The sequence below is a fragment of the Ahaetulla prasina genome, chromosome 5 (genome assembly GCF_028640845.1).
Source record: "Ahaetulla prasina isolate Xishuangbanna chromosome 5, ASM2864084v1, whole genome shotgun sequence".
In the NCBI taxonomy this organism is placed as follows: Eukaryota; Metazoa; Chordata; class Lepidosauria; order Squamata; family Colubridae; genus Ahaetulla; species Ahaetulla prasina.
Window position 1 is genome coordinate 29809262 of NC_080543.1, and position 26625 is coordinate 29835886.

A 26625-nucleotide genomic window follows, 5' to 3' on the forward strand; every position below is an offset into this window, starting at 1 on the left:
ATTATTAAAAAATCATATGTGTAACATTATTTTTAAAATCTTTTCTTTCACCTTTATTTTTTTTAAAGAAAAGAACAAAAGAAAAGTTGGTGCATGTTCTTAGTCTTTGTGGTCAAGAGGTTGGTCTGAGCAAAAATCCCTCAGTAAGTCTCATATTTCTTCTTATACCATTTGTGCACAATTAATTTATATCTTCAGTTTAAGATACTGTCTTTCATTTGCCTGACACAGTCCTCCTGAACTTATGACTCCTGCTGGATTTGCAGGTGAAGGACATGTTAGCTTTTGACAATCTTTGGCTGAGGTGCCAGTTGTGAACCAATCTAGAATCGAAGGCTTTGATACTGAGGACTTATGCCCTCATCACCACTGGAATAATAATGCACTTTATGTAGCATATCTTACATGCCAGCAGACAAGAACTGCTCTAGCCATATAACAGCAGTGTTGCGGATGCTGCACTAACTTCCAGTAGGACATGGATGCAATTCAAATTTTTGACTTAAACATATGAAGCCCAACATAGGTTTGGCTCTGAGCATAATCAGGACTATCTTCTCCATGTGCAACAGTCTATTCTTTAGGTTTAACGAAAGTATGGTTGTTAAGTTTTCCTCATGTATGGGAGGTGCCAAAGTGGTGGTGGTCAGCAACAATGCTTTTCTGGGTTGCCATGTCATCTTCTGGATTTTGTTACCCACATTCCAAAAAGCCATCACCAAAACTTTCCTGTAAGGCCTGAAAGGTATAGTTATTTATACTATGTACTTTGGGGCTGGCACCTAAGGCTCTTGTGTGATTATTATTTTATTGGGCATTGTTTTATTTAATTGTTTTATTTTTATAATTTTATTGCATTTTGACAATCAGTCAAAATATCACTCAGTCTAATATTCAAATAAATGAAATACATACAGAAATACATTTTTTCTATGAAGAGCATTATTTTGTGGAAAAATCAATAGGTTCTACCATATTTAAGCCAAAAATGCATGTAAGACAAAATTACCCTGGTCTTTCATGTTATCCCATCTGTTCCTCTCTTCTATCTGTTCTATCTCTTCTATCCAGCATACAATTGGATAACAAATTATTCTGTCTGGTATTAAATGTAATTTAATAAAACACATTTTTCTCTGATTTTTGTCTTTTATTTTATACTGACACTTCCTTTGAGAACTGTATATGCCACTTATTTTTAAAGTGCAAATCTGTATTATTTCTAGTATGGTAAATGAAATAGTAAAAATGAAAATCTCTGAAATATTGGGATTGCCTAATTTTTCAGCTGGGATTTATTTTTTGCTTCAGGAATTATACAGTAGTGAGACTATTCTCTCAAAATTTCTGTTGCAGGGAATATCCAGTATCAGCATCTAGACTAGTTAAACTTTAGTAGAATAATAGATAGATCATACCTATTTTTTTCATTGGGTTATTTACTGATAGTTTATGATCACGGTCTACCAAGAAGCAACTCTGCATTTTTCTGCAAATAAAATTAAATTTAAAAACTAGGTCAGCAAAACTAAAATGCTTTCTAAGTAATCCACTTGTTTTAACTTGAACAACTGTGGGGAGTGGCCAATTTTATGAAGCTCCTTGAATGCTTATTTTTGTAGTTGTATCTTGTTTCTATAAATGCTTGGATAAACTAAGACCGCATCGGTCTGCAGCCATTAGGAAGTAATTGGACGGATTTCTACAATTCAGAGTTGTATCTTTGTTCAAGTTTAATCTGAAGGCACCTGTCCAACATAAATAATAAAAAAGAGTCTTCTAAAAATACTCTCTGAAGGAATTAGGTGTGTACTGAAAATACTGTTTCTGAATAGTCCATTAGTTTTAAGGCTAGCAGAAGGAACCGTAGAAGAATTTTTAAAAGAAAGTCATCCCTTTTCAATGTTTAGGTCATTTTTTCTTCCTGTGGAGATTTGGATCTGATTGAGCACCAAACTAGTCTGGTAGCTTCAGAAGACGGACAACGTGAACAAGAGAATATGGATGATTCTAACAGCGAGCAACAGTTCCGAGTCTTTAGAGATTTTGATTTCCTAGATGTGGAATTAGAAGATGGTGAGGTACGGTACATTCTTTTTGAAATATCTTTACTCCTATCATAGATTAAGCCCCATATTTGCCTTCGCAGTAGCGTTCTGTTTATATTTTAGTGAGTGCATAACTGAGTAGTTATAATCTTGATTTTGCATGAACATTTTCAGAACATTTTTAACAGTAGGGGGACATAAGGACAGAATATTTGGCAGGTTACCATGCCAAATATATTTTAAGGGTTGTGATATTTTAGAATAGAATAGAATAGAATTTTTATTGGCCAAGTGTGATTGGACACACAAGGAATTTACTGCCCTGCATGGAAATCTTAGCACAATGTTGCAGCTTAATAAACTACCCTAATATTAAAATTAAAGCTAAAAGTTTGTTTTCCATACATTAAAATAAAACACAATCCTTCTACCACTCTTAACCATCTGCCTGACATGCTGATAGATGATCTGAACACATGCCTCATAAACCCATTGCACAACCATTTTAAAAGCAGGCAATTTCAACAATGACTTTCCAGAAAGCTAAAGCTAAAGCTTTCTCTGTGTAAATCTTTAATGCTTCCACTGCCTTAAGATAGTGCACTTAGAAAGCCTGGTGGTCTGTAGAAGAAAAACAGGAGCTGGAGGGCCTGTAATTATGTCTCAGCAGGTAAAAGCTTGTCTGTTTTAACTGAAGTTGCTGAAAAGGCCTGCTAGCAGATTACTAGCAACATTTAATCTGCATGGTCCTGTTTGTATTTATTTTATTTCTAAATAATATTTTTATAGTTAATATGGATCCCTTCCCTCTAGAAATAACTGTTTCTGGTTAACTAGAGGAAAGATCAGCATTGGGTACTAAAGAACAGTGCTTGGTGTCCTGACAATATCTTGTCCCATTCCCTTCAGCAAAGAAAAACAGGCAGTGAATGTAAGAAAGAAAGGGGATTCCTAAAATAAGGAATAATTTAGGGACAGTAATATCACCTTTCAGCCTCACCTCAATCCTGTAAATAAATCCTCTTAAAGATAAAGATTCCCTATATAACAGGTCAGATTTTGGCTGTCCTGAAGAGAGTAGTGAGAGACAGGATGAATAGTAGCAACAATTCGGTGTCTTGATCTGTTCAGAAACTTGTTCAGCAGGATTGCTAATGTCGATGAGAGAGGATGCTTTGCTAAAAAGAGAGCATCTGATACTAGCTACTTAGCAGAGTCTGAAGCATATCCGTCACTACCAAGCTGTTTGATTTTGAATTACGTTATTCTACTTCAGTTTGATGAGCTGAACTGGAAATAAATTACATTGAAATAAAAATCAACTTTTGCCCTGTGGTGTGTTTAAATTTGGAACATTTTAACAAAGCTTTCTAAAGAAAATATATTTGTTGGAGTAACAATAATGTTTTGTAGGCAAAAAGATGCAATTGATCTGAAATTAGAACAGGAATTATGGTACAAATTTTCTTCTTTTAATAGCAAAACTCAGAGCCAAATCTGCTGAATAATTCCTGAAATTCTACATTTTTTTCCAACAGTTATAAATATGAGATATTGATCATTAGGTATTCTAAATATTGAGCCTATATTTCAACTGGGACAGTAGGTGTCAGGATACAAACTGGGATGCACGTATAATGGAAAAACATGTTCAGTAACAATAGCAACATTGCTAGGTGGTGTTGTAATATGTTTCCTGTTATTGACTCTTAACTTCTTTGCCCTTAACAAATAAAAAATAAAAAGCAGATTCAGTCTCAGGGAAGAAGGTAACTGTTTTCAAGAAAATCCTATTCATGTCTCCTTCATGTCCCTCTGAGTATATTAGGTCTTCCTCTCTGGTTAGTATATAGAATTTGGCACATTTTCTTAATGTAGCTTTAATAGATTTGATCTTACAAGATATAGAAATGAATTAATGTCAACAAATTAAACCTATTCTAGGTTTTCTTTCCACTTTTTAAGCTTAATTTTTTGTGAATATGAATTTAATTTAGTTGGATCATTTAGTTGGGGTAAGAGAAAAGTGATGTAGCATTTTAATTTGTTTTTCAAACCAATGTTACAGTATTTTAAGCTTTTAAAAATGAAATACAGGAATAAATTGGTCAGCTGCAGTAATGACTGTAAGTATATTTAAATCAATATGTTTACACAAGCTTTTCTTTATTTGTTTCCTATTTGTTATATCTGCTATTCAGGAACTTCAGGTAAGATAATGCTATTTGAACTCATGTGCTAGTAAATGTAATGCATTGTTTGTATTCTATAATATTTACTGAACTGCTCTTTCAGTATGTGTATGTTTGTTTATATGTATGAAAGTTTTATACTGACGCACAGGTTTAGAAATGTTTTAGTATTCAAAGGAAAGTGTTTCAAGGTTTCTATAATATCCACAGTAAGATCACAATTCTCATCCATTGTGAAGTCTACAAATCATGAGTTTGACAAGATCAAATTTAACCCACTTATTTGTGCATTCTGGTTGTGGTTTAAATATGGCAGGATATTTGTAAAACAATAAATTATGTATAGCTGAATTCTTGCATAATTATTATGAGAGGCAGTAGGAAATGTAGTGTTTGCATTTTCCAGAACTGTCTTAGCACTTCAGGGATCCTTGGGACTTTGCACAATTGCCTAGGAGATCCTGTCAAATTCTATTCCTGTGATAGCAATTGTGAGAATAGGAAACGAAGCAATATATTTTTTTGATACATTGTCTTGACAGATGACATTAGGAAATATTTGCGGGAGGAAAATATTTATAGAAATAAGCTATATAAGTATAACATTTTTATTTTTATTTTATTATTGTAATAAATGCTGTAAAATATTCCACATTGTTAGATTAGCACAGTTTAAAATCTTATAAAATGTTGCTTTCTAATAGGGGCTCCCAAAAAGTGAACTTTCAATTCACTTGCACATATAATGAGATTATGTGCCATCAAGTTGTTTTTGATGCCTAGTGACCACATATAGACAAATAATAAGAGCAGTCTGTTAATGTTAGACTGTGCCGCAAATAGAAAAAAGTGCAAGGAGAACTGGAGTACATGCTATTAATCAAATTCATTCATGTTTTAAGCTAACTGTACAGATCTTCAGTGTTTTCAGTGATAAAGACTCAAGTTTGCTTACTTCATTTTTAGAAGTAAGCAAACCTGTCAACACATCATTGACTGGGAAAAAAATCTGTTAGAAATTCAGCTCAATTAAATTCTTTAAGATTTGTTTCTATGGAAGCAAGTGTAAGATTGCACTATACAATGTAAACTAGATTTAAAATGTAAACATAGAAAAGCTGCAACATTAGCCATTTCAAACCCCTCCAATCCATACATACAGCAGACAGACACCCACTATGAAGATGTAGCACGACCACGACCACGAAGCCAAACAACAGCAATGCAGCTCACCAGCTCAAGTCCCCCTGCAGCTCAGACTAACCTGAGCACAACCAAGCCCCCACCCAAACAAGACACATCCCCATCCAATCAGCGCACACAAAAAACCCCCCATCCAATCAGAGCACAGCCAAGCTCCCACCCAATCAGTTCAAACTCCCACTAGCAGTTAAAAAGGAAGAAACAGCTGCAATCACACATTGCTCCCAGAAGCACGAAGCTGAAGCCTAAAGATGACGAATGAGACTTCGTCGAAACGTCGCCAAGACACTTCCAATTTTACGTGGGAGAAAACCCGAATAACCAAAGACCTACATACAAACACCCACAAAAACCTCAGAAAATATATATATATATCTCCTTTAAATGCACAAACTTATAAATGTTTTTTAAATGTCAGTTAGGAAGAATTTGTTGTATAGTGGCAGAGAAAATAAAGCACTGCTATGATTGCAGGGTGAAAGCATGGACAATTTCAACTGGGGAGTTCGTAGGCGTTCTCTTGACAGTCTGGACAAGTGTGATATGCAGCTTTTGGAAGAAAGCCAGCTTTCTGGAAGTATTCCCAGCCTAAACAAAATTAACCATGAAGACTCTGATGAATCATCGGAAGAGGAGGACCTTACAACAAGTCAAATCTTGGAACAATCAGAACTTGTAAGTACTTAAAGTTAAGCTGCTAGAAACAAAACTGCATTTAAAAATGAGGAAAGGTTGATGTTTGACTTCATTTCAAATGAAATTGGATGCCATAACCTTGAAGTGAGTAAATATATTCTGAACTGCTTCACCTTTTGAGAGTCAACAAATATGAAAAAAATGCAGAGTTTTCAAAAGTTGCCAGATACTCTCATATCAGATACTCTCATATCACTCTTTTTAGTAGAATATTACCCCCCCCCCAAAAAAAAAAAACCTTCAGGAAGGAATCAGCATTTATTTTTAAAGATGTGGTTATGAAACTAATACATATATCCATTATATTATTTTCACCAGAAGCAAATCATAAATAGTTTCAGGAAGACTGTAGGAAAATGATGTCAGCTCTCTCCCACATATTCAGACTTGTATGGGACAGATAAAGGAGCAATCTTTGGGCAGTTCTCATTCAGTGTTTTGGCCTGCGCAGAAGCATCTCTCAGAGGAATGTACCCTTTCTCTCTTTTTTAACAGATCATGACACTTTCCCCTTCTGAGGACACAAATCACATTGATGCCCTTTCCACGCCAAGTGAGGCAGCAGCATCAGGTCCGCCTCCTTTCAGTTCAAGAACTTCTAGCTTTAACACGTCTTTACCAGAAATGAATAATCTCCAGGTCTCTGAAGATTCAAAGGTGAATGATTTTAAAATTTCAAGAAACAGTGGCCAGGATTGGCGGGGGTGGGGGGTTGGGGTTGGGGATAAATATTTGCTAAAAGATAAGAGTTTTAGGTCTGCAAAATAATACTTTACAGTTCTGCGTAACAAAGTCAGATGTTTTTGGGCACCAAATTAAATATATAAGCTTCTCAAGTTACCATGGAAAATGTTGGCATTACACTTTTACAGCTTTTATAGAGCAGTGCAATAAGCGGTCTGTGGGAGTTAATATGAATTCTATTCCGTCTCCTAAATGTGGGAGTACTATTATGCTACTGACTGTAATGGATTCAATTTTTGCTTGTTTGGGCTACTTTGAGAATGCTGATTAGAGTATGCAGAGTTTTTTAAGTCTCAAATGCCTGAAACAAAGCTTATCGTGAACACAACTATGAAAAGTTAGTAAAAGTTAATAAGGGCTTAGTAGATTTGCCTTGGCTGTGCTTGTGATTTTTGTTTTCTTCTCTTGGAGATACTTTCTTTTAAAAATGTTCAGTAAATTTTGTGACTCAAAAATAGGAATTTTTTTTTCAGTTGAAAAAATTGTATTTTCTTCCCTTCCATATACTTCTCTCCTCTTTTTTTCTTCCTTCCTTTGCTCTAAGTGAAAAAAATTAATTCATCATAGTAACTTTTTGGTTTGATTGCTCATGTTTGGAATTTTCATGCAAATGAATAATTTTAGCTCCATGCAGCTGTATAACAAATACTACATCATATCATATGACCATATTTGCTAAAGGAACTTTTATTTGCTGTATCAATATTATTTGACTTTATAAGCACCCCTAAGTGGCTTTGTCTTGGCTTGGAAGTAATCAGAATTAGTCTTCGCTACCAAGAGTTGTAGGCTAGACTCAGAAATTTAAAGTAAAATCATTTTGGAACAAAGCAAGAGCAATCCACTGTATTGTTTCTAGGAGGAGCATGGGGACACATTCATTAAGTTATCTGAAACAAAATTCAGCTCAAATTGTAATACAAATTGCTCTACTTCTAATTATAACTAATTCCTTTAGGCGGAAGGTGCCCAAGAAGAAGAAGATACCTCAGTTCAGGAAGATGATCTATCTGGATCTACCAATGAACTCCCAGCAGCATTTGAATACAGTGATAGTTTTAGTCTAGATATGATTGAAGCTGAAGAAAAAGGTGAACGACTGCTAGACCAATACGCACTTCCCAGGTGGGTTGGTCCCTCCCTTCCTTTGAGTTCAAGGCAATATACATAGCATTCTCTTCTGTTGTTCCCAACAACAACCTCCCTCTTTGGCTGTGAGTGTGAGTGACCCAGTGAAATTCTGTGGCCATCAGTGGAACTGAATCCAGCCTTCTTGCTCTTAGTCCAGCACCTTTGTTGCTGCTCTAAACCAGTTGTGTTTTATTCCAGATTTTAGATTTGTTCTAGTGGTGTCTGTGTTTTTGTTGTCATCTTGTTTTCTTTTGAGGCAGCAGTCATACAATCAAGGTTGTGTTTTTTTATACATATATTTATGTATGAGAGCAGTTTTATCTATATTTTTTTCTGGTAAACTAAAAGTGCATATAAAAATATTCACAGCATAGCAAAACATAGTAAAATGCTTCAAATAAATGAAAACTTTTTCTTAAAATAAAACTAAGAGGAAATGTTTAAAAATGCAACATAAATTCCAAGAGGCAGAGGTTTATTCATAGGTATGCCAGGGTGCATTGAAAAATGTACACATGACAGAGTTCCAGAAATGGTTCATGTCAAATCATTAAACTCATTAAGATTGTACATGTATGAAAACCAAGATGTTTTAGACACATTATCTATCCTTATCTAAAATTTTGAGATTTTCTTTGTTACAGTTTTGGTGAAGGTGACCGCACTGCTACACCCCCACCTTCTCCATTCTTTTCTGCTATCCTGGCTGCATTTCAACCTACTGCCTGTGATGCTGCAGAAGAAGCTTGGCGTAGTCATATCAACCAGCTAATGTGTGACTCAGATGGCTCTTGTGCTGTTTATACCTTCCATGTGTTTTCCTCCTTGTTTAAGGTAAGGAAATGGTTCTAGAATCCTATATGATCAATCCTGGGTAAATACAAAAAGCTTATAATTTGTAGTACAAGTGTCTAGAAGAAGAGAATTGCCTTATCTTTCACTCTAAATCCCTATTTAATGTTTACAGAATTTCGGCACTCCTAACTCTCGTAGTCTAACCTGTGAATGGTGCTTTCACATGGACCTTTTAAATGAAAATAGAATAGAATAAAATAGAATAGAACAGAACAGAACAGAACAGAACAGAACAGAACAGAATAGAATTCTTTATTGGCCAAGTGTGATTAGTAACACAAGGAATTTGTCTTCTTTTTATAGTTCATTACAGTAATTACTTGCTGCATCCAGACAACCTATTATTCTCAAGCCATGTTTTCTTTTCCTTTACTCTAGTTTAAGTAAATAGATTCAGAAAAGAAGCATATATATACCTGAAGATGGATTGCTCCTCAAGGTTTTATAAGTGTGACTTACTTCAGCTAGTCATAGTTATAGTTGTTTACTTCTTTCAGGTTTTTCCATGCTCACTTTTTTTAGGTACCCTAATTCTATGGGAAGAGTTTTCCTCTGACCCGGCGCAGATCTCAGCCGGCCCCTTGGTTCTCTGAGGGGCTGAGGGAGATGAAACGCCGGAGAAGACGCCTAGAGAGTACTTGGAGGTCCAGTCGTTCCGAAGCTGATCGGACACTAGTTAGGTCTTATTCTAGGACCTATCTAGTGGCAATGAGGGAGGCGAAGCGTTCTTACGCTTCCACCCTCATTGCGTCGGCAGATAACCGCCCGGCCGCCCTGTTTCAGGTGACCCGCTCTCTCCTTCATCAGGAGGTGCGGGATGACCCTTTATAGGGACGAGCTGAGGAGTTTAGTGGTTATCTATATGATAAAATCGCTCAGCTCCGGGATGGCCTGGTCCAAAATTGGGATGATCCAGGCGAGAGGGAGGAGGCACGTCTTGTCGAGTTTGTTTGGGATGAGTTTGATCTTGTGACTCCCGAGGACGTGGACAGGTTGTTGGGGAGGCTCCACGCCACCACATGTTTACTGGACCTGTGCCCTTCCTGGCTGGTGCTGGCCACTCAGGAGGTGACACGAGGCTGGCTCCAGGGGGTTATTAACGCTTCTCTGTTGGAAGGGGTTTTCCCTGCCGCCTTGAAAGAGGCGGTGGTGAGACCCCTCCTCAAGAAGCCCTCCCTGGACCTAGCTATTTTGGGTAACTATCGTCCGGTCTCCAACCTTCGCTTTGTTGCGAAGGTTGTAGAGAGTGCTGTGGCGCGGCAGCTACCCCAATACCTGGATGAAGCTGTCTATCTAGACCCGTTCCAGTCTGGCTTCCGACCCGGATACAGCACGGAGACACCTTTGGTCCCGTTGGTGGATGATCTCTGGAGGGACAGGGACAGGGGTTATTCCTCTGCCCTGGTCCTATTAGATCTCTCATCGGCTTTTGATACCATCGACCATGATATCTTACTGCGCCAGTTGGAGGGATTGGGAGTGGGAGGCACCGTTTATCGGTGGTTCTCCTCCTATCTCTCCGACCGGTTGCAGACGGTGTTGACAGGGGGGCAGAGGTCAGCCGCGAGGCGCCTCACTTGTGGGGTGCCACAGGGGTCGATTCTCTCGCCCCTCCTGTTCAACATCTATATGAAGCTGCTGGGTGAGATCATCAGTGGCTTTGGGGTGAGATACCAGCTGTACGCTGATGACACTCAGCTGTACTTCTCCACCCCGGGCCACCCCAACGAAGCTGTTGAAGTGCTGTCCCGGTGTTTGGAAGCTGTACGGGTCTGGATGGGGAGGAACAGGCTCAAGCTCAATCCCTCCAAGACGGAATGGCTGTGGATGCCGGCACCCCAATTCAGTCAGCTGCAGCCGCGGCTGACTGTTGGAGGCGAGTTATTGGCCCCAAAGGAAAGGGTGCGCAATCTGGGTGTCCTCCTGGATGAACGGCTGTCGTTTGAAGACCATTTGACGGCCGTCTCCAGGAGGGCCTTTCACCAGGTTCGCCTGGTTCATCAGTTGCGCCCCTTCCTTGATCGGGATGCCTTGTGCACAGTCACTCATGCCCTTGTTACCTCCCGCTTGGATTATTGTAATGCTCTCTACATGGGGCTCCCCTTGAGGTGCACCCGGAGGCTTCAGTTAGTCCAGAACGCAGCTGCGCGGGTGATAGAGGGAGCTTCACGTAGCTCTCATGTAACACCACTCCTGCGCAAACTGCACTGGCTACCTGTGGTCTTTCAGGTGCACTTTAAGGTTTTGGTCACTACCTTTAAAGCGCTCCATGGCTTAGGGCCTGGGTACTTACGGGACCGCCTACTATTACCGCATGCCTCCCACCGACCAGTACGCTCACACAGAGAGGGACTTTTCAGGGTGCCGTCCGCCAAACAATGTCGGCTGGCGGCCCCCAGGGGAAGATCCTTCTCTGTGGGGGCTCCTACCCTCTGGAATGAACTTCCCCCTGGTTTACGCCAAATACCTGATCTTCGGACCTTTCGCCGCGAATTGAAAACACATCTATTTATTCGCGCGGGGCTGGCTTAAATTTTATTGGGTTTTTATTGGGTTTTTAAAATTTTCCTATGAATTTTAATGGGTTTTTTAGTTTTATATGTTTTAAAGTCTTAGGCCAATGGTGTAATAAGTTTTTTAATCCAGGTTTTAATTGTATATTGTATTGCTTGTTTTATTTTGGCTGTACACCGCCCTGAGTCCTTCAGGAGAAGGGCGGTATAAAAATCGAATAAATAATAATAATAATAATAATACGTTAAAGGGACAGAACTTTAAAACAGTCAAATTTCACATTTGGGAACTGGCCCTGCAGTTTCTTTCTTTCTTTTATCTTTTGCTCTTTCATAACTTTATAAAGAAAAGAACCATTTATGTTTAATTGGGTCAGAACAGTTGGTAGCATTAGGATTGTAGAGCATTTTAGGAAGTAAAATGAATCTTGGGGGTGGGTGGGAAGGTAGTGGCAAATCACTTCCATGAATCCTGTTAAAACTATTGCATTGTTTTGAAACAGAGGACCATTTGTATTTTTCCAAGGAAGATTCAGTAAAGTTTGTTGAAAATATGGCAGAATTATCATTCTGGGATTTTAAAGCATACTTGCAATAGTCAATAGAGACACCTATGTTACACCTAACCACTTGGGGAAGGAAGAGTGTTGAGGTTCGTAGGACAAATCTGTAGATGTTCAAACACATCTTCTACAGTATTTTGAACAGTATACGCAGTGTCCTTTAGAATAAAACACTTAAATAGAGTTGAATGTTAGTGAACACTAAAGTAAATTCTTCATGCAAGAAGAAATTGAAAAGCAATACTCTACTGGGAAATAAGGTTGTGCTTGGACACAGCCTTTTATTTTTAAATAACCTTGTTTAGCAGGAAAGCCATTTAAAATTGTTTAGTCTTGAAACAAATCTCACATCCGTTTAACAGTTCTGTTTTATATAATATACTCATCTAGTAATAACACACCCTAATAACTGTTTTGATATCCAACACAACAATTTCCCACCATGGTTTTCAAATGATAAACTGAAATTATTACTAACTGTTTCCAGTTATAACACAGCATTTCTTAAGGGAAAATAATCTCAACTAAAAAACAAAACAAAAGAAGAGATTCTACTCTCATAGTTTCCAGCTGAACTTCTCTCTGTAGGAACTTTTTCAAACAGCACTTAAAAATTTTGTATGCAGTAAGTAAATACAGAGAATCCTCTCCTGTGATTCTCTTTTTTTAAAATAATGATTTTATTAAACATTATGGTTAAAAAGATTAAAAAAACTAATATAACTACAAAAAATAAAAGAAAAAGAAGTAGAAAGTGCAGAAAAAGTATTGTAGAAAGAAAAATAGAAAAAAATAAAAATGTAGCAAGGAAAAAGAAAAGAAATATGCAAAAGCAGCAACCCAACCTCTCATTAGAAAAGCTGTGTAAGAACATTATTCTAATAAGCACAAACAAACTGCAGCAACCCAGAACACCAGAAAAAAGAAACAGGCCACCTATAAAGTGTCATTTAGAATAAAACACTTAAATAAATAAAAATGGACACGCACACAACTTTATCAAAAAGGGCCTAACCACTCAACCCACTATAGCACAACCAATAAAAACTATGAAAAAGATGTCATACATCAAAAAAAATCAGAAACAACCACAAACTAATACAACCACATGGCATTACCATAGCACACAAGCAAGCAAAGGTTTCCAACACATCTTAACTAAACAAAAAGACCAAGTAGCCCCAGAAGAAAAAACAGTAGTCATCTGCAACATACAGTTATAACAACCACTAAGTCGGACAGGCAGAAAGGAGACTAGCATGGCACATTCATAAATACCAGTACTATACATAAAGTTAATAGTGCATAATTCAACCATTACAGAGATACATATATCCTTAAGAACATAAATATACACCCCACGTATGTTACATATTTCATCTTGAATCATACAAAAAACATTGTTACAGGTACTCCTTGACTTACCACCAAAGTTATGACAGCACAACTTGAAAGCTACTTATGACCCAGTTTCAAATTTATGGTTGCTACAGCATCTCTACTATCATTTGCCCTTATGACTAACAACAGGGGTGCTGCAGCATTCACACATCCTGTCGTGTCCCACTCCTCCGCTGACGGCCGGGTCAGGGAAATCCGAATCAGGCGTGCCTCTGCAGCTCTGCCAAAGTCCTAGCAAAGTTCTCAAGGCAGGCAGGAGACCAGAAAGTGATTTCAGCAAGATAAGGTAGACTTTGCCTGACTCAGAGAATGCCAGAAAGCAGATCCTTTATATAAGCCATGGGGTGTGGCTCCATGACTCAGCACTTATCCCGGCCTGCCCCTCCCTTCCTTCTGTTGACGCCGCTTATCAATTCTCCTGAAGCGAGGGTCACTCCAGTCTGCAGCTGTTGGTAATTGACCTTCCTCAGGCTCACATGCTGTGGGGGAGGGGGAGGGGTCCAGTTGCTTCGTTTGCCTGGGCATGGAGCCAGGGCTGGGGGCTGGAGGCGCTTCTTCTTCCTCAGCCTGTCTGGGCATGGAGCCAGGGCTGGGGCCGGGAGGCATGCTAGGACATTCCTCAGCGTTCGGAAGCAGATAAGAAGGCCCCGGCTGCGGGGAAAGCGGACGAGGCACAACACATCCCAGCCTGCCAAGTCCCCAACCACTCATTCACCCGAGGGAGATCAGGCCGGCTGTAGCATCCAGCCTGATCTCTCCTTGCTTGCACACTCCAGCAAGCCTGATCTCCCCCAGGTCGCTGGGTGGGAAGGAAGCTGAAAGGCTGTGAGGACCCCAAGGAGTCAGAAGCAGAGTATGGGATGCCTCAGGGTGGAGGAAGCCTTGGGAAACCTAGGGAAGGCAAGACTGAGCCTACTGTAGGCCTCTCAGGGCCTCCCTCACCCCTGAAGAACCCTATACCAGCTTAACAACCCGTATGTTTGTTTCAACAACTGCATTAGGGAGAGCAGAGGATGGGTGTCATCACCACTTGCAACCTTAATGGGTAAGCTCCATTATGGTCGTAACACAAGACCTTTCTATGAAACTAAAAGATGCATTAAATTCTACAACAAATATAACTCTGCTTTACAGAATATTCAGAAAAGATTCTGCTTTCTAACTTGTGATGCTGCCAGCTATCTTGGTGACAATCTGCGAGGAATTGGCTCAAAGTTTGTGAGCTCATCCCAGATGCTGACTTCATGTTCAGAATGTCCTACCCTTTTTGTAGATGCTGAAACCGTGAGTATGTTTACATAAGCAGTCACACAAAAGCAGCATGTTTATTAGAATTACGTGGCTGTGTAATTTCATCATATCTTTTCATGACCAGCTTGTCAGTTATCCTGAATATTTGTTCCTGGGATAATTAAAGATACATTGCATATTATGGAGCATATAATACAGCCTTTAATGCATAATTATATTTTATTTATTTTTATTTATTTATTTGCATCCCATCTTTATTATTATTTTTACAAATTAACTGAAGATGGCAAACATATCCAACACACCTTTCTTCTCCATTTTCCCCACAACAACAAACCTATGAGTTCGGTTGAGTTGAGATTGAGTAACTGGCCAAAAGTCACCCAACTGACTTTCATGCCTAAGGCAGGACTGACTCCCACTTTCTAGCCAGATGCCTTAATCACCAAAATCTGATTTTAGACGAATTACCATGTCAGACTATAAATGGAAACCTACATCACCAAAGTGCTACCATTCAAATTCCAAACCATTTTCTTCATGAAGTAGGCTAAGCTCGAGTCTGAAGATTGGATCACAGCACCTGGATTTATTTTCTTGTTAGTCTGAGACATTTTGCTGGTCACCCAAGCAGCTTCCATCAGTCAGAGCAAGTTAGGCAAAGAGTCCCAACAAAGAATACCAACTCCTTCCACATTAACCTCAGGCGTTTCTTCCCTGAAGTGCATTGTAATATGTCAGTGCAGGTTCTCAGTCATTCAGGTAAAGTTTTCTGAAGATTGAGTCATGACACCTGGACTTATTTTCTTGATTTTTGAGATGTTTCGCTGCTCATCCAAGCACCTTCACCAATCAGAGAAAGTTAGATAGGAGGAGAGGTTGGTGCAGGAGGAGTTGGTACATTCCAACGATTCTCTGCCTAACTAACTGGCTCTGACTGATGAAACTGCTTGGATGAACAGTGAAACATTTCAAAACAACAAGAAAATAAGTCTAGTTTCCATGACTCAGCCTTAAAATAACTTTATCAGGATGACTGAGAATCATCATCAGCTAGACCAGAAGGTTTCTCTGCAACATCTGATCTCACATGAAGCATTGTGCCTCAGATAAAGCCATTCTGCATGACCATTCTAGAATTTAATTCTTATGGGATTGTCCCTGCTGATTTTCATTACTCAATGAGAGCAATTTTTACCAGTCTTTGAAAGAAACAATGTTCACTGAAGCATCTTTATTTTTTTCCAGCTTCTCTCTTGTGGGCTTCTAGAGAAATTAAAGTTTAGTGTCTTAGAACTGCAAGAATACTTGGATACATATAATAACAGAAAAGAAGCAACACTTTCTGTAAGCATGATCGTTATGTTTTGTCTTATGTTGATTTTGTCTTACTTTTAAATATAAAATCTGGAAGGAGATTAGTTCATCAGTAAACCATTTTTGGGAGAACATAGAGCTAGTTAACACTGATGTATATTCATTACTCTCAGAATATACTGTATGTTAAAGATTTTAACTCTAAAAACTTAAAATATTTTAGGAAGTAAACAAGATTTTAGGGATTGGAGTCGTCATAATGTGATTAAATTTGATTTAAGTTACAATGTAGTATCTACTACATTTTCATTCAAGAATTTTATATTCAGCACAGTAATGCATCCTTTCTTAGATTTATTCCAGAAAATATTTAGAAATTCAGTAAAATGTATATTATTTCAAAAGTATGATTTTTGAAAAATTGAAAGTTTATGTCTTCTGTGCTAATGCCTATATAAATATGTGTGGGTGTGTGTGTATGTGTATGTATGTATGTACACGCATATATACATATATATTGTTTTTTACAAACAGTGGCTGGCAAACTGCAAAGCAACTTTTTCAGGGGGTTCAAGAGATGGGGTTATCACTTGTCAGCCAGGAGATTCAGAAGAAAAGGTAATAAAAATTCTGGTTATATGGTGGTGTTTCTGGAGGAAGAATTTTGTGTGCCTTGTGTTGGTTTCAATTTCAGTCTAATACCATGGCAACTATGAAACGTAATATAAGCAGATTCTGAATTATTCTCATACATGCTGAAGAGAAGTTTATACTCCCATGTTTGTTTGAACATTGAAAAGTCCCTTCTTTCTTCAAATCCCCATTAGTAAGTCAATGAGTACTTGACCTAGTGTATAGGTACATACCTAAAAATCATGGAGATTTATTAATTTTAATTGCTGTGGCCACCCATCTCATCAAATGCCAATAATGGAAAAAGTAGCAGGCATTTCTATGGAGATTCTCAGTCATCTAGGTCATGGTTGTCCCAAAGGTGCTTTTTCAAGAGGCAAATGGACTTTCTGGTTTTTCTTTGAAGACGTTTTGCTTTTCTAAGATGAGAAGCGAAACATCTTCAAAGAAAAACTAGAAAGTCCAGTTGCCTCTTGAAAAAGCACCTTTGGGACAAGGGCATTTCCTTTTCTGGGATTGCTAGCTTCACTCTGGGGAGAATGCCTCTGATGAGTCTGTGCAAGAATTTGAAGGGAATTTATTTTATTTATTTTATTTATCAAACTTCTATACCGCCCTTCTCCCGAAGGACTCAGGGCGGTGTACAGCCTTCATTTAAAACAATTAATATACATATTAAAATAATAATTAAAAAACTTATTCAATAAAAGGCCAAATTAAAACCGTCGATTGACCATAAAAATACCCAATAAAATTACCATTAAAAGTTTAAAATTTAAATTTAAAATTTAAAAATCAGGCCAGTCCCGCTTGTATAAATAAATAAGTTTTCATTCCCGGCGGAAGGTCCGAAGGTCAGGCAATTGGCATAAACCGGGGGGAAGTTCGTTCCAGAGAGTAGGTGCTCCCACAGAGAAGGACCTTCCCCTGGGGGCCGCCAGCCGACACTGCTTGGCGGACGGCACCCTGAGAAGACCCTCTCTGTGAGAGCGTACGGGTCGGTGGGAGGCATGTGGAAACAGCAGGCGGTCCCGTAAGTACCCGGGCCCTAAGCCATGGAGCGCTTTGAAGGTGGTAACGCGCACCCGGAAGGCCACAGGTAGCCAGTGCAGACTGCGCAGGAGTGGTGTTACCCGGGAGCAACGCGGTGCTCCCTCAATCACCCGCGCAGCTGCATTCTGGACGAACTGCAGTCTCCGGGGACACTTCAGGGGTGGCCCCATGTAGAGAGCATTGCAATAATCCAGTCGAGAAGTGACGAGAGCGTGAGTGACCGTGCATAAGGCATCCCGGTCAAGAAAGGGGCGCAACTGGCGGACCAGGCGGACCTGGTAAAAAGCTCTCCTGGAGACGGCCGTCAAGTGATCTTCAAACGACAGCCGTTCATCCAGGAGAACGCCCAAGTTGCGCACCCTTTCCGCTAGCCAGTGACTGCTTCAACAGTCAGCCGCGGTTGCAGCTGACTGTACCGGGATGCCGGCATCCCCAGATACTCCGTCTTGGATGGATTGAGAGTGAGTCTGTTTCTCCCCATCCAGACCCGTCGGCCTCCAAACAACGGGACAGCACTTGACAGCTTCGCTGGGGTGGCCTGGGGTGGAAAAGTACAGCTGAGTATCATCAGCGTACAGATGATAACTCACCCCAAAGCCACTGATGACCTCGCCAACGGCTTCATGTAGATGTTGAACAGGAGGCGAGAGAATCGACCCCTGCGGCACCCCACAAGTGAGGCGCCTGCGGCCGATCTCTGCCCCCTGTCAACACCGTCTGCGACGGTCGGAGAGGTAGGAGGAGAACCACCGATAAACGGTGCCTCCCACTCCCAACCCCTCCAACCGGCGCAGCAGGATACCATGGTCGATGGTATCAAAAGCCGATGAGAGATCCAACAGGACCAGGGCAGAGGAACAACCCCTATCCCTGGCCCTCCAGAGGTCATCCACCAACGCGACCAAAGCTGTCTCCGTGCTATACCGGGCCGGAAGCCGGACTGAACGGGTCTAGATAGACAGCTTCCTCCAGGTACTGAGGAACTGCCGTGCCACCACACTCTCTACAACCTTCGCCACAAAGCGAAGGTTGAGACTGGACGATAATTACCCAAAATAGCTGGGTCCAGGAAGGCTTCCTGAGGAGGGCTCTCACCACCGCCTCTTTCAAGGCGGCGGGAAAGACCCCCTCCATCAAAGAAGCATTTATAATACCCCGGAGCCAGCCTCGTGTCACATCCTGAGTGGCCAGCACCAGCCAGGAGGGGCACGGGTCCAGTAAACATGTAGTGGCATGCAGCCTCCCCAGCAACCTGTCCATGTCCTCGGGAGCCACAGAATCAAACTCATCCCAAACCACATCAACAAGACGAGCCTCAGTCATCTCATCTGGATCATCGCAATCTTGGTCCAAGCTATCCCGAAGCTGAGCGATTTTATCGTATAGATAACCGCTAAACTCCTCGGCGCGTCCCTGTAAGGGGTCATCCCGTCCCCCCTGATGAAGAAGGGAACGGGTCACCCGAAACAGGGCGGCCGGGCGGTATCTGCCGACGCAATGAGGGAGGAGGCGTAAGAACGCCTCGCCACCCTCAGTGCCACTAGGTAGGTCTTTGAAAAAGACCTAACTAGTGTCCGATCAGCTTCGGAGCGGCTGGACCTCCAGGCACTCTCTAGGCGTCTTCTCCGGCGTTTCATCTCTCTCAGCTCCTCAGAGAACCAAGGAGCTAATCGAGATCTGCGCCGGGTCAGAGGCCGCAAAGGCACGACACGGTCCAAAGCCCCAGCCGCGGCCTGTTCCCAGGCCGCGACTAGTTCTTCGGTCGTGCCGTGGGTAAGATCCTCAGGGAACGGCCCAAGCTCCGTCTGGAACCTCTCAGGGTCCATCAGGCGCCTGGGACGGAACCAACGCATTGGTTCCGTCTCCCTGCAGTGGTGAGTAGCGGTCTGAAAGTCTAGGCGGAGGAGAAAATGATCTGACCATGACACCGGTATTGTCACTAGATCTCTTACTACCAGATCATTAAACCACTGTCCAGAGATATAAATCAGGTCCAGCACGGATCCCCCCGTGTGAGTAGGACCATCAGTTACTTGAATCAGGTCCAAGGCCGTCATGAAGCCTGGAACTCCTGAACTACTGTTGATGACAAGCCAGCCAATGGCAGATTGAAATCACCCATGACCAAAAGTCTGGGGATCTCAACAGCCACCCCGGCAAGCACCTCCAGTAGCTCAGGCAGGGCTGTAGTCACGTAGCAAGGAGCCAGGTACGCGATCAACAAACCCATCTGATTCTTATGGCCCCACTTCACAAGAAGGGATTCACAGCCGGCTATCTGAGGAACAGTGGTCTCTCTCGGCTCCAGACCCTCTTTCATTACAACCGCCACCCCTCCACCCCTACCCTGGGCCCTCGGTTGATGGAATGTTCGGAAACCTGGCGGGCACAGTTCAACTAGGGGCACCCCCCCTTCTGCACCCAACCAGGTCTCCGTAATGCCCATAAAGTCCGTGGATTCCCCCTGGATAAGATCGCAAATCAGGGGGGCCTTGTTAACCACGGACCGGGCGTTGCACAACATCAACCGGAGGCCCGGGCTCTGAGGATCCTGACCTTCCGGGGAACGGGGAAAGACTGGGGGGCCGGAGCACGCGATCGCTTTTAAACAGCGAACACGTGCTCCCAACGGACGATACGGTCCCTTGCTTCCGCCATATCTGCCCCTCCCAGTTACCGTACAGATGGAGCCAACTTCCACCCTGGAACGCACCTCCCCTCCCTCGGACCTGATGAAGAAACGCCGTGAACTGGGACTGGGACTGAACCAACCTCCCGACGGGATCTCCCCCTCCCGTCACTTCCTCCCCTTTAAAAACCCTTATTAAAAAACCTATGTACAAAACCCCATAAATTCTTCTTCCTCGCATGCCACCTCTCCGGGTCCCAAGACCCCTCGTTAAGGCCGGCCCTCGATAACCCAGATGGCCATTCCTGCGAGGCGGGGGAACCTCGCAAATGGTTCCCCCACCTCGCAGGAATCTTCAAATGGGCCAGCCTCATCCGCCAGAAGAAGGTTGTCTTCTAACAGCCATCCTCCAGCTGCTTTGAACACTTTTTCAGGTTGTTCATATAGATATACAGTACAGACATTAGCAACAAAAAGTCTGTGCCTGCTCCTGCACTCAAAAGTGACACAGGAAAGCCCATTTAACAGATATAACTGCCTCAACTTTAATGTCTTTGCAAATAACCCCTTGAATATTTTGCACATCATTACTATCTAATCAGAAAGTAGTTATGTATTAGTGATAGGGTTGTATTACACTTTGGACCAGAAGGCAAAAAGGGGCTTTGAAGTGAATGTAGTAGCATTAGTCCGTAACTCCTTAAGGCAGCAATGCCTTTTCCAGGATCATTCATTTACTGCAAAAGCATCTTTTTGCCTTCAACTCAAATGCACTCTTTGAAAAAGCATGAAAGGGATTCCCACAGTAATCTAGAACCTTGGCTTACATTCTCTTTGGGAAAGAGATTTGTGTAAGTACATATATATTATATTTCAGGGCTTATAGGCCAGTCTGCCAATTCTGAGCACAGTTTAATCCCCTAGCTGGGATTAAAATCATACTATTAGTTTGAAAATAACCATATAAACATAAAAAGAAATGTTCAGATCATTTAAATACCATACCATAAAAATAGAGACTACTTCCTATTTGATCATGCCTGCTGACTTATCACATAAGTAGATATGAATAAAGGATTTCATCATTCCTGTCATATCTAGTGTACGAAGATCCTGTCCAATCTTGTGATTTTATGATGCAAATCAGTTACTTTGACTTGTTCCACTTGGAATAGGACATAACATCCTCTTTTCTTCTGGCCTATTAATATGTTCCTGTTTAAGAAGCTCAAGGAATAAATCAATGTCTTGGTGTGAATCCAGTGCTGAATAATACACTGGCCATACCATGTTCAGAGTCAAGGGCTGAACAATATATTCTGCATTTATGTATTTCTTTACAAGGTATGGAAAGCAAAGCAGTACTTATGACCTACTGCACTCCTGGTCAACACAGAACAGTTGCTTTGCAAAGGGCTTGGAGATTAATTTCACTTCAACTTTTTTGAAACAATAGAATCAGGAAGAATTATGAATGAAAGCAGCATATCTGCCATAACTGAAAAAAATAACTTATTCCCAGGATCTGGAGATTGCACATAATGTTACAAATATCAACATGTAGCTTGAATGTATTTTTTCCCCTGTAAAGTTTTGAAGATTGTGATAGCTTTTGCTTTCTTGATTTATTTGCATATTACTCTTTCAACTTCCCTTCTGTCATAATGTAACTGTGTTATTGGTTTAGTCAGTGCTAAAACTATTTGTTTTTACTTTCCCACATAATCAGTTTTCTCTCTTTCCATTGGCTTGCCTCCCACAGTTTTTGGCCATATGCATAAAATAATAACAAGAGAAAGTAAACCTTTGTCCTTATTTTTGTATCTGGAATTAGAGAATGTTCAGCTTTAACTTTCTATAGGCATGTCTACGTTTCTGTGATAATGAGATTGTAGTTTCCAACCCTCATAGGATTTAGCCAGTGATAATTATTTTAGTGAAAAAGCATTTATTAATAATCTATTGGTTTGTCTTGGCATGCCATAAGCTTTTTTTGGCCTGGCAGTCACCAAGTTCATTTGCCACAAATTAGGCATTTTTTGAAACTAACCAAATCTATCTAAAGTACTTAAAACTTAATTTCTCCTGCCTTTTTCCATCCAAATGACAATATATTTTAATTCACAGACCAAAGCAACCTTCCAGGGCCATATTTTGTGTTCCCTGTGGACACAAGATTACATCATTAGAATATGCTTATTCATTTACATTGAGTAATTCAATGATTATTCTTTTTATATTAGTTGAATTAAGTATTCAGAGGGTACCTCAAGTCATGCAGAAAGTTGGGATATTGGCTATAAGAAAAACTCTGACAAAAATCTGTCAGATCTCACATCCCTTTCTATCTGACTTCATATTTAGTTCACCAAACCAGACGGAACTAGTTAAATGGCATTTTACAGGAAAGACTTTTATATGTATCAACTAAGGCAATAAATGCTTAAAACTGCAGTGTTTCCTATATTAAGTTGATTAGGATCACCAATAACTTTCTGTTGTAGATTACAGCTAACAACTTTCTGATGCTTAGCTCTGCCTTTGTATAATATTGTACAGCAAGGCAACTTTCAAATATGTAGTATTAGGATATTTCAGGATACTGCTGAGTAATTTAAAATCAATGTTACTATTTTATTCATTTTTTCATGCTGTACAGCAAACAGCATTGGTTTCATTGTGGCTAGGGAAGCAGGGTGGCCATAAAGAAAAGACTAAGTAAGGAAAAATAGTCAAACCTTGAAGGTATGAGATTTAACACAAATTTATACAGGTAGTCCTTGACTTACAACCACAATTGAGCCCAAAATTTTCGTTGCAAAGCAAATAGTTGTTAATTGAGTTTTGACCCATTTTACAAGTTACAGTTGTTAAGTGAACCACTGCAGTTGTTAAGGTGCATGGTCATTAAGTGAATCTGGTTTTCCCATTGACTTTGCTTGTCAGAAGATGCAAAGGTGAGCACATGACCTCAGGATACAACAACCGTCTTAAATACGTGTGAGTTGCCAAGCATCTGAATTTTGATCACATGACCAAGGAATACTGAAACAGTTGTAATTGTGAAAAACGGTCATAAGTCACTTTTTTCAGCGCCCTTGTAACTTCAAATGGCTGCAGAATTAATAGTTATAAGTCAAGGGTTACCCATATGTGGTGCAAATGGAGATAACTGCTAAGACAAACCATTTAAATGCCAAAAATGCATTGTTTTTATCCAGTGAAGGATGTAAGCAGTGGTAGAATTATGTATTATATTTTAAAAATAGTGTACTAATGACAATGAAAAATAAAGAGTTTTTGACTACTTCTGGAGGTACAAGTGTCATCATCATAATTTAGTATAATATTAGTAAAAGTAATAGCTATTATAGTCATAATAATTAGGTAAGTTCATTGCCTTAGTCATATATGAAAAAGAGAGATAAAATCTAATAATAAAAATGACATTTTAATGTTATTTTAGAAGGCCTCCAAGGTCCCTTCCAACTCTGATGTTATGTTATGTTAAAATATATCTTCAGTTTTAGGTAGATTGTATAGGTATAAATGCTGCATTTCTTAACATTAGTTTCCATGGCAAATTAATTATGATTTTTTTTCCAAAAATGAAGTCCATATATAGCAAGAGAAAATCACAGAAGTAGGAGATCATTGGCGGAGCAATCATCTTTCATTTCCTTAGTTTTTTTCTACAAAGCTTCAGAAATGTTTGCTTTGTAGGGCACTTTCTTTCTCCATTTCTTACAGTGATAGAGCACCGGTCCTATGTGATGGTCAATATGACGTTGGAGAGTAGAGTCACTGATCTAGGAGAGATGGTCCCAGAGTAAATTGTTCCCACATACTGTATTCCTTATTGACAGCTGAACAGATGTTTGAGAAAGAGCTTTCTTGAAATAGGTGACTGGTGCTATTTTTATTAGGAAAAAGAAATATTATATAGGTTCATGATTCACAGAACCATAATCTTTCATATTCGGGTTGGATATAACATGTTCTAGTGCAAATATAGATAGTTTTGTCAGCAGTTTGAATGCTATGGGCAATTTAATTTTTCAGCTAGCCTAAGAAAATATTCCTATACATGATCTTATGTTATATTTTAAAGTTATCAATATACTAAAAATGACAGTTTAATTTACAAATGGCTTTCAGAAATACGTTAACATCTACAGTGCACGTGAGGCTTTTTATCAGAATCAGCAACTACAAAATTGTACATAAACTTTAGAGATTCACAGAACCTTTTAAGCACAATATAGAAGAGGTTGAGGTAGGGGTGGTATTTTAAAAAAATGAATCATATTATTTTATTTGTTTTTATTTTCTTTTTAGAAAGATATATGCTGCATATTTATTCTGTCATTGCTCCAAACGGATTACAACATACAGAAAACGTATTTTTAAAAAATCATAATCACCATCTTTTTAAAAAAAAAATTCTAAAAACATCTCCTCCTAAACTGTAATAAGTAGGTGGCAAAGCATGCTGTTAAAATATGACAGTGAATATCCTGCAAATAACTTGGACCCGACCTCCAATTTAAAAAATGGGATAATCCTGCTTACCTTATATGTTTGCTTACCACAACCCGCCTAAATATTGTTTGAAACCTGCATGATATTAAAAGAGCCTAATCAATTTGCATCCACAGCTTTTTAAAATTTCTTAAAATGGAAATTTTAAGATTATGAAAACATAGACTTCATAATTCCAACATTATGTCCTGTTTTTGTAACCTTTTCCTTCTAGTCTGTTGCATCTTGCTGGTGAAGATTTTGGAAATCACAAGCTAGTATATATTATTTGGCCAATTCTAATACATACTATCTTATTATGAGATTTGATTTTTTTTTCCTTTCAGATCGATCTGGTCTATATTGCAACTATTGATTTTACAATTATGATTAAGATTTCTGAGCCATGCATGTTGATACATCCTGAATCACTTTAGCAACTCAAAATAAACTCTGCTAATTGTAGTAAGAGAGTAGTAGGAATGGCTGTGCTTTTCCAGTTGCATGCATTACACTGACACTTTCCTTTCTTTCCTTTCCTTTTTCCTGTGCCATGCTTGCTGTGTAGCAAATGGAATCTCTTGCAGTAAGTTAAACATTCTTTTCATATTCTTTGTCCATTAAAATATGGACTAATACACTGTTTTAACTCTTAGCATGTTTCTCCCTTTTCACTTTCTTATTTATTCAGTGTACAATCATTGTTATTAAATCATTTGTTTTTATTTTATTTTACTATACAGTTTCCCAGGTTCCTTGAATGGAGCTTTCTTTGTTTATAAATTCTGACCATGTCACACTTAACTCCAGTTTTTATATGGATTTTATTTGAAGGTATATTAACCTTCTTTAATTATCAGGGCAGTCGGTTGCTTCTCTTCTGAATAAATCAAATAGAATACTTTATTAAAGAAAGTGACTTGTTTCCTGATCTCATCAGCCATCACTGCAGCAAGCTAGCTACATTATTATTTCATATGAGAGGACTGTTATTTGTAGCCTTAATTGGTCATTTCTCTCGAGGACCGGATATCTAGTTATCAATTACAAATTCACTACTTATGTTCATGATGCAAAAGCGGAATTCAACTGCTTTTAAGTGGCTACTATATGACTTATCATCTTGAAACAAATGATAATCTACAACCGCATGGATTGATATGACATTAAGTAACTGACTTTCAGAATTTACAGTAGTCATTTGCAGTCACGTACAAAAGCTATAGGACAATAATTCTGAATCTGTAGTCTGCAGATAAACCTATTACTTTAACCTATTAAGGTAGTATAAGTACTTCTTCGAGTGGACACCAAAATAAAATTGGGTCCAGATCCTACAATAGCATCTAATTCTCACAAGATTTAGCTTTTTTTTCATCAAGTTTGTAAGATTTCAAGAGAGAATGTTAGTGAAACAATAACAGTAATAATTCTAATATAATATTACAGTTCCACAGTTTCATGTTTTTGGTTTATGTGATGATCTTGAAGGCTTTCAATGAAAATAAAATGCTCTAGATAAATGAAAAATTTAAGGAACAGCTGCTATAATTCTTAAAGTTAGGGAATTACCATGAACATAAGTAAACCATGTAATAAATATAGTTTAGAATAAATCTTTTAATTTTAATTTATCTGGCTCAATTTAAGCAAGAATTCCCATAAAAACTATTTACCTATTCTCAATATCTGAGTCCATAATTTATTTATTTATTCAAAGGGTCAGTCATTCCATGAAAATATGAATGAATTACAATCCCAGAATCCATTGTGCCATTTCACAATGAGCCATGTGTTTTGCAATGAAATCAACTATGAGCTCTGCCCTGGGAAACTTAATATTTCACCCTTTAACAATTATGTCTAAACTATATT

At 39.4% G+C, this 26625-nt stretch overlaps 2 protein-coding genes across 9 annotated transcripts in view; both read left to right on the forward strand.

The window, feature by feature from the left end:
- FRY (FRY microtubule binding protein) overlaps positions 1–26625 on the forward strand; it is a 213542-nt gene that overhangs the window by 178069 nt on the left and 8848 nt on the right. For 5 of the 8 annotated variants that reach the window (XM_058186780.1, XM_058186781.1, XM_058186775.1 and 2 more), the window contains 10 exons: positions 69–143; positions 1911–2081; positions 5918–6118; positions 6635–6796; positions 7842–8008; positions 8659–8848; positions 14481–14630; positions 15846–15944; positions 16449–16532; positions 25319–25336. In XM_058186780.1, coding sequence (XP_058042763.1) covers positions 69–143; positions 1911–2081; positions 5918–6118; positions 6635–6796; positions 7842–8008; positions 8659–8848; positions 14481–14630; positions 15846–15944; positions 16449–16532; positions 25319–25336 — 1317 coding nt within the window. Of the gene's footprint in view, positions 1–68; positions 144–1910; positions 2082–5917; positions 6119–6634; positions 6797–7841; positions 8009–8658; positions 8849–14480; positions 14631–15845; positions 15945–16448; positions 16533–23979; positions 24133–25318; positions 25337–26625 lie in introns of those variants that run through there. The other 3 variants (XM_058186776.1, XM_058186779.1, XM_058186782.1) reach the window with 2 other exon arrangements.
- LOC131200231 (uncharacterized) lies at positions 9727–14358 on the forward strand. The gene is made up of 2 exons (XM_058186783.1): positions 9727–13632; positions 14348–14358. The coding sequence occupies exon 1, from the start codon at positions 10499–10501 to the stop codon at positions 11399–11401; it is 903 nt and encodes a 300-aa protein (XP_058042766.1). The 5' UTR covers positions 9727–10498; the 3' UTR covers positions 11402–13632; positions 14348–14358.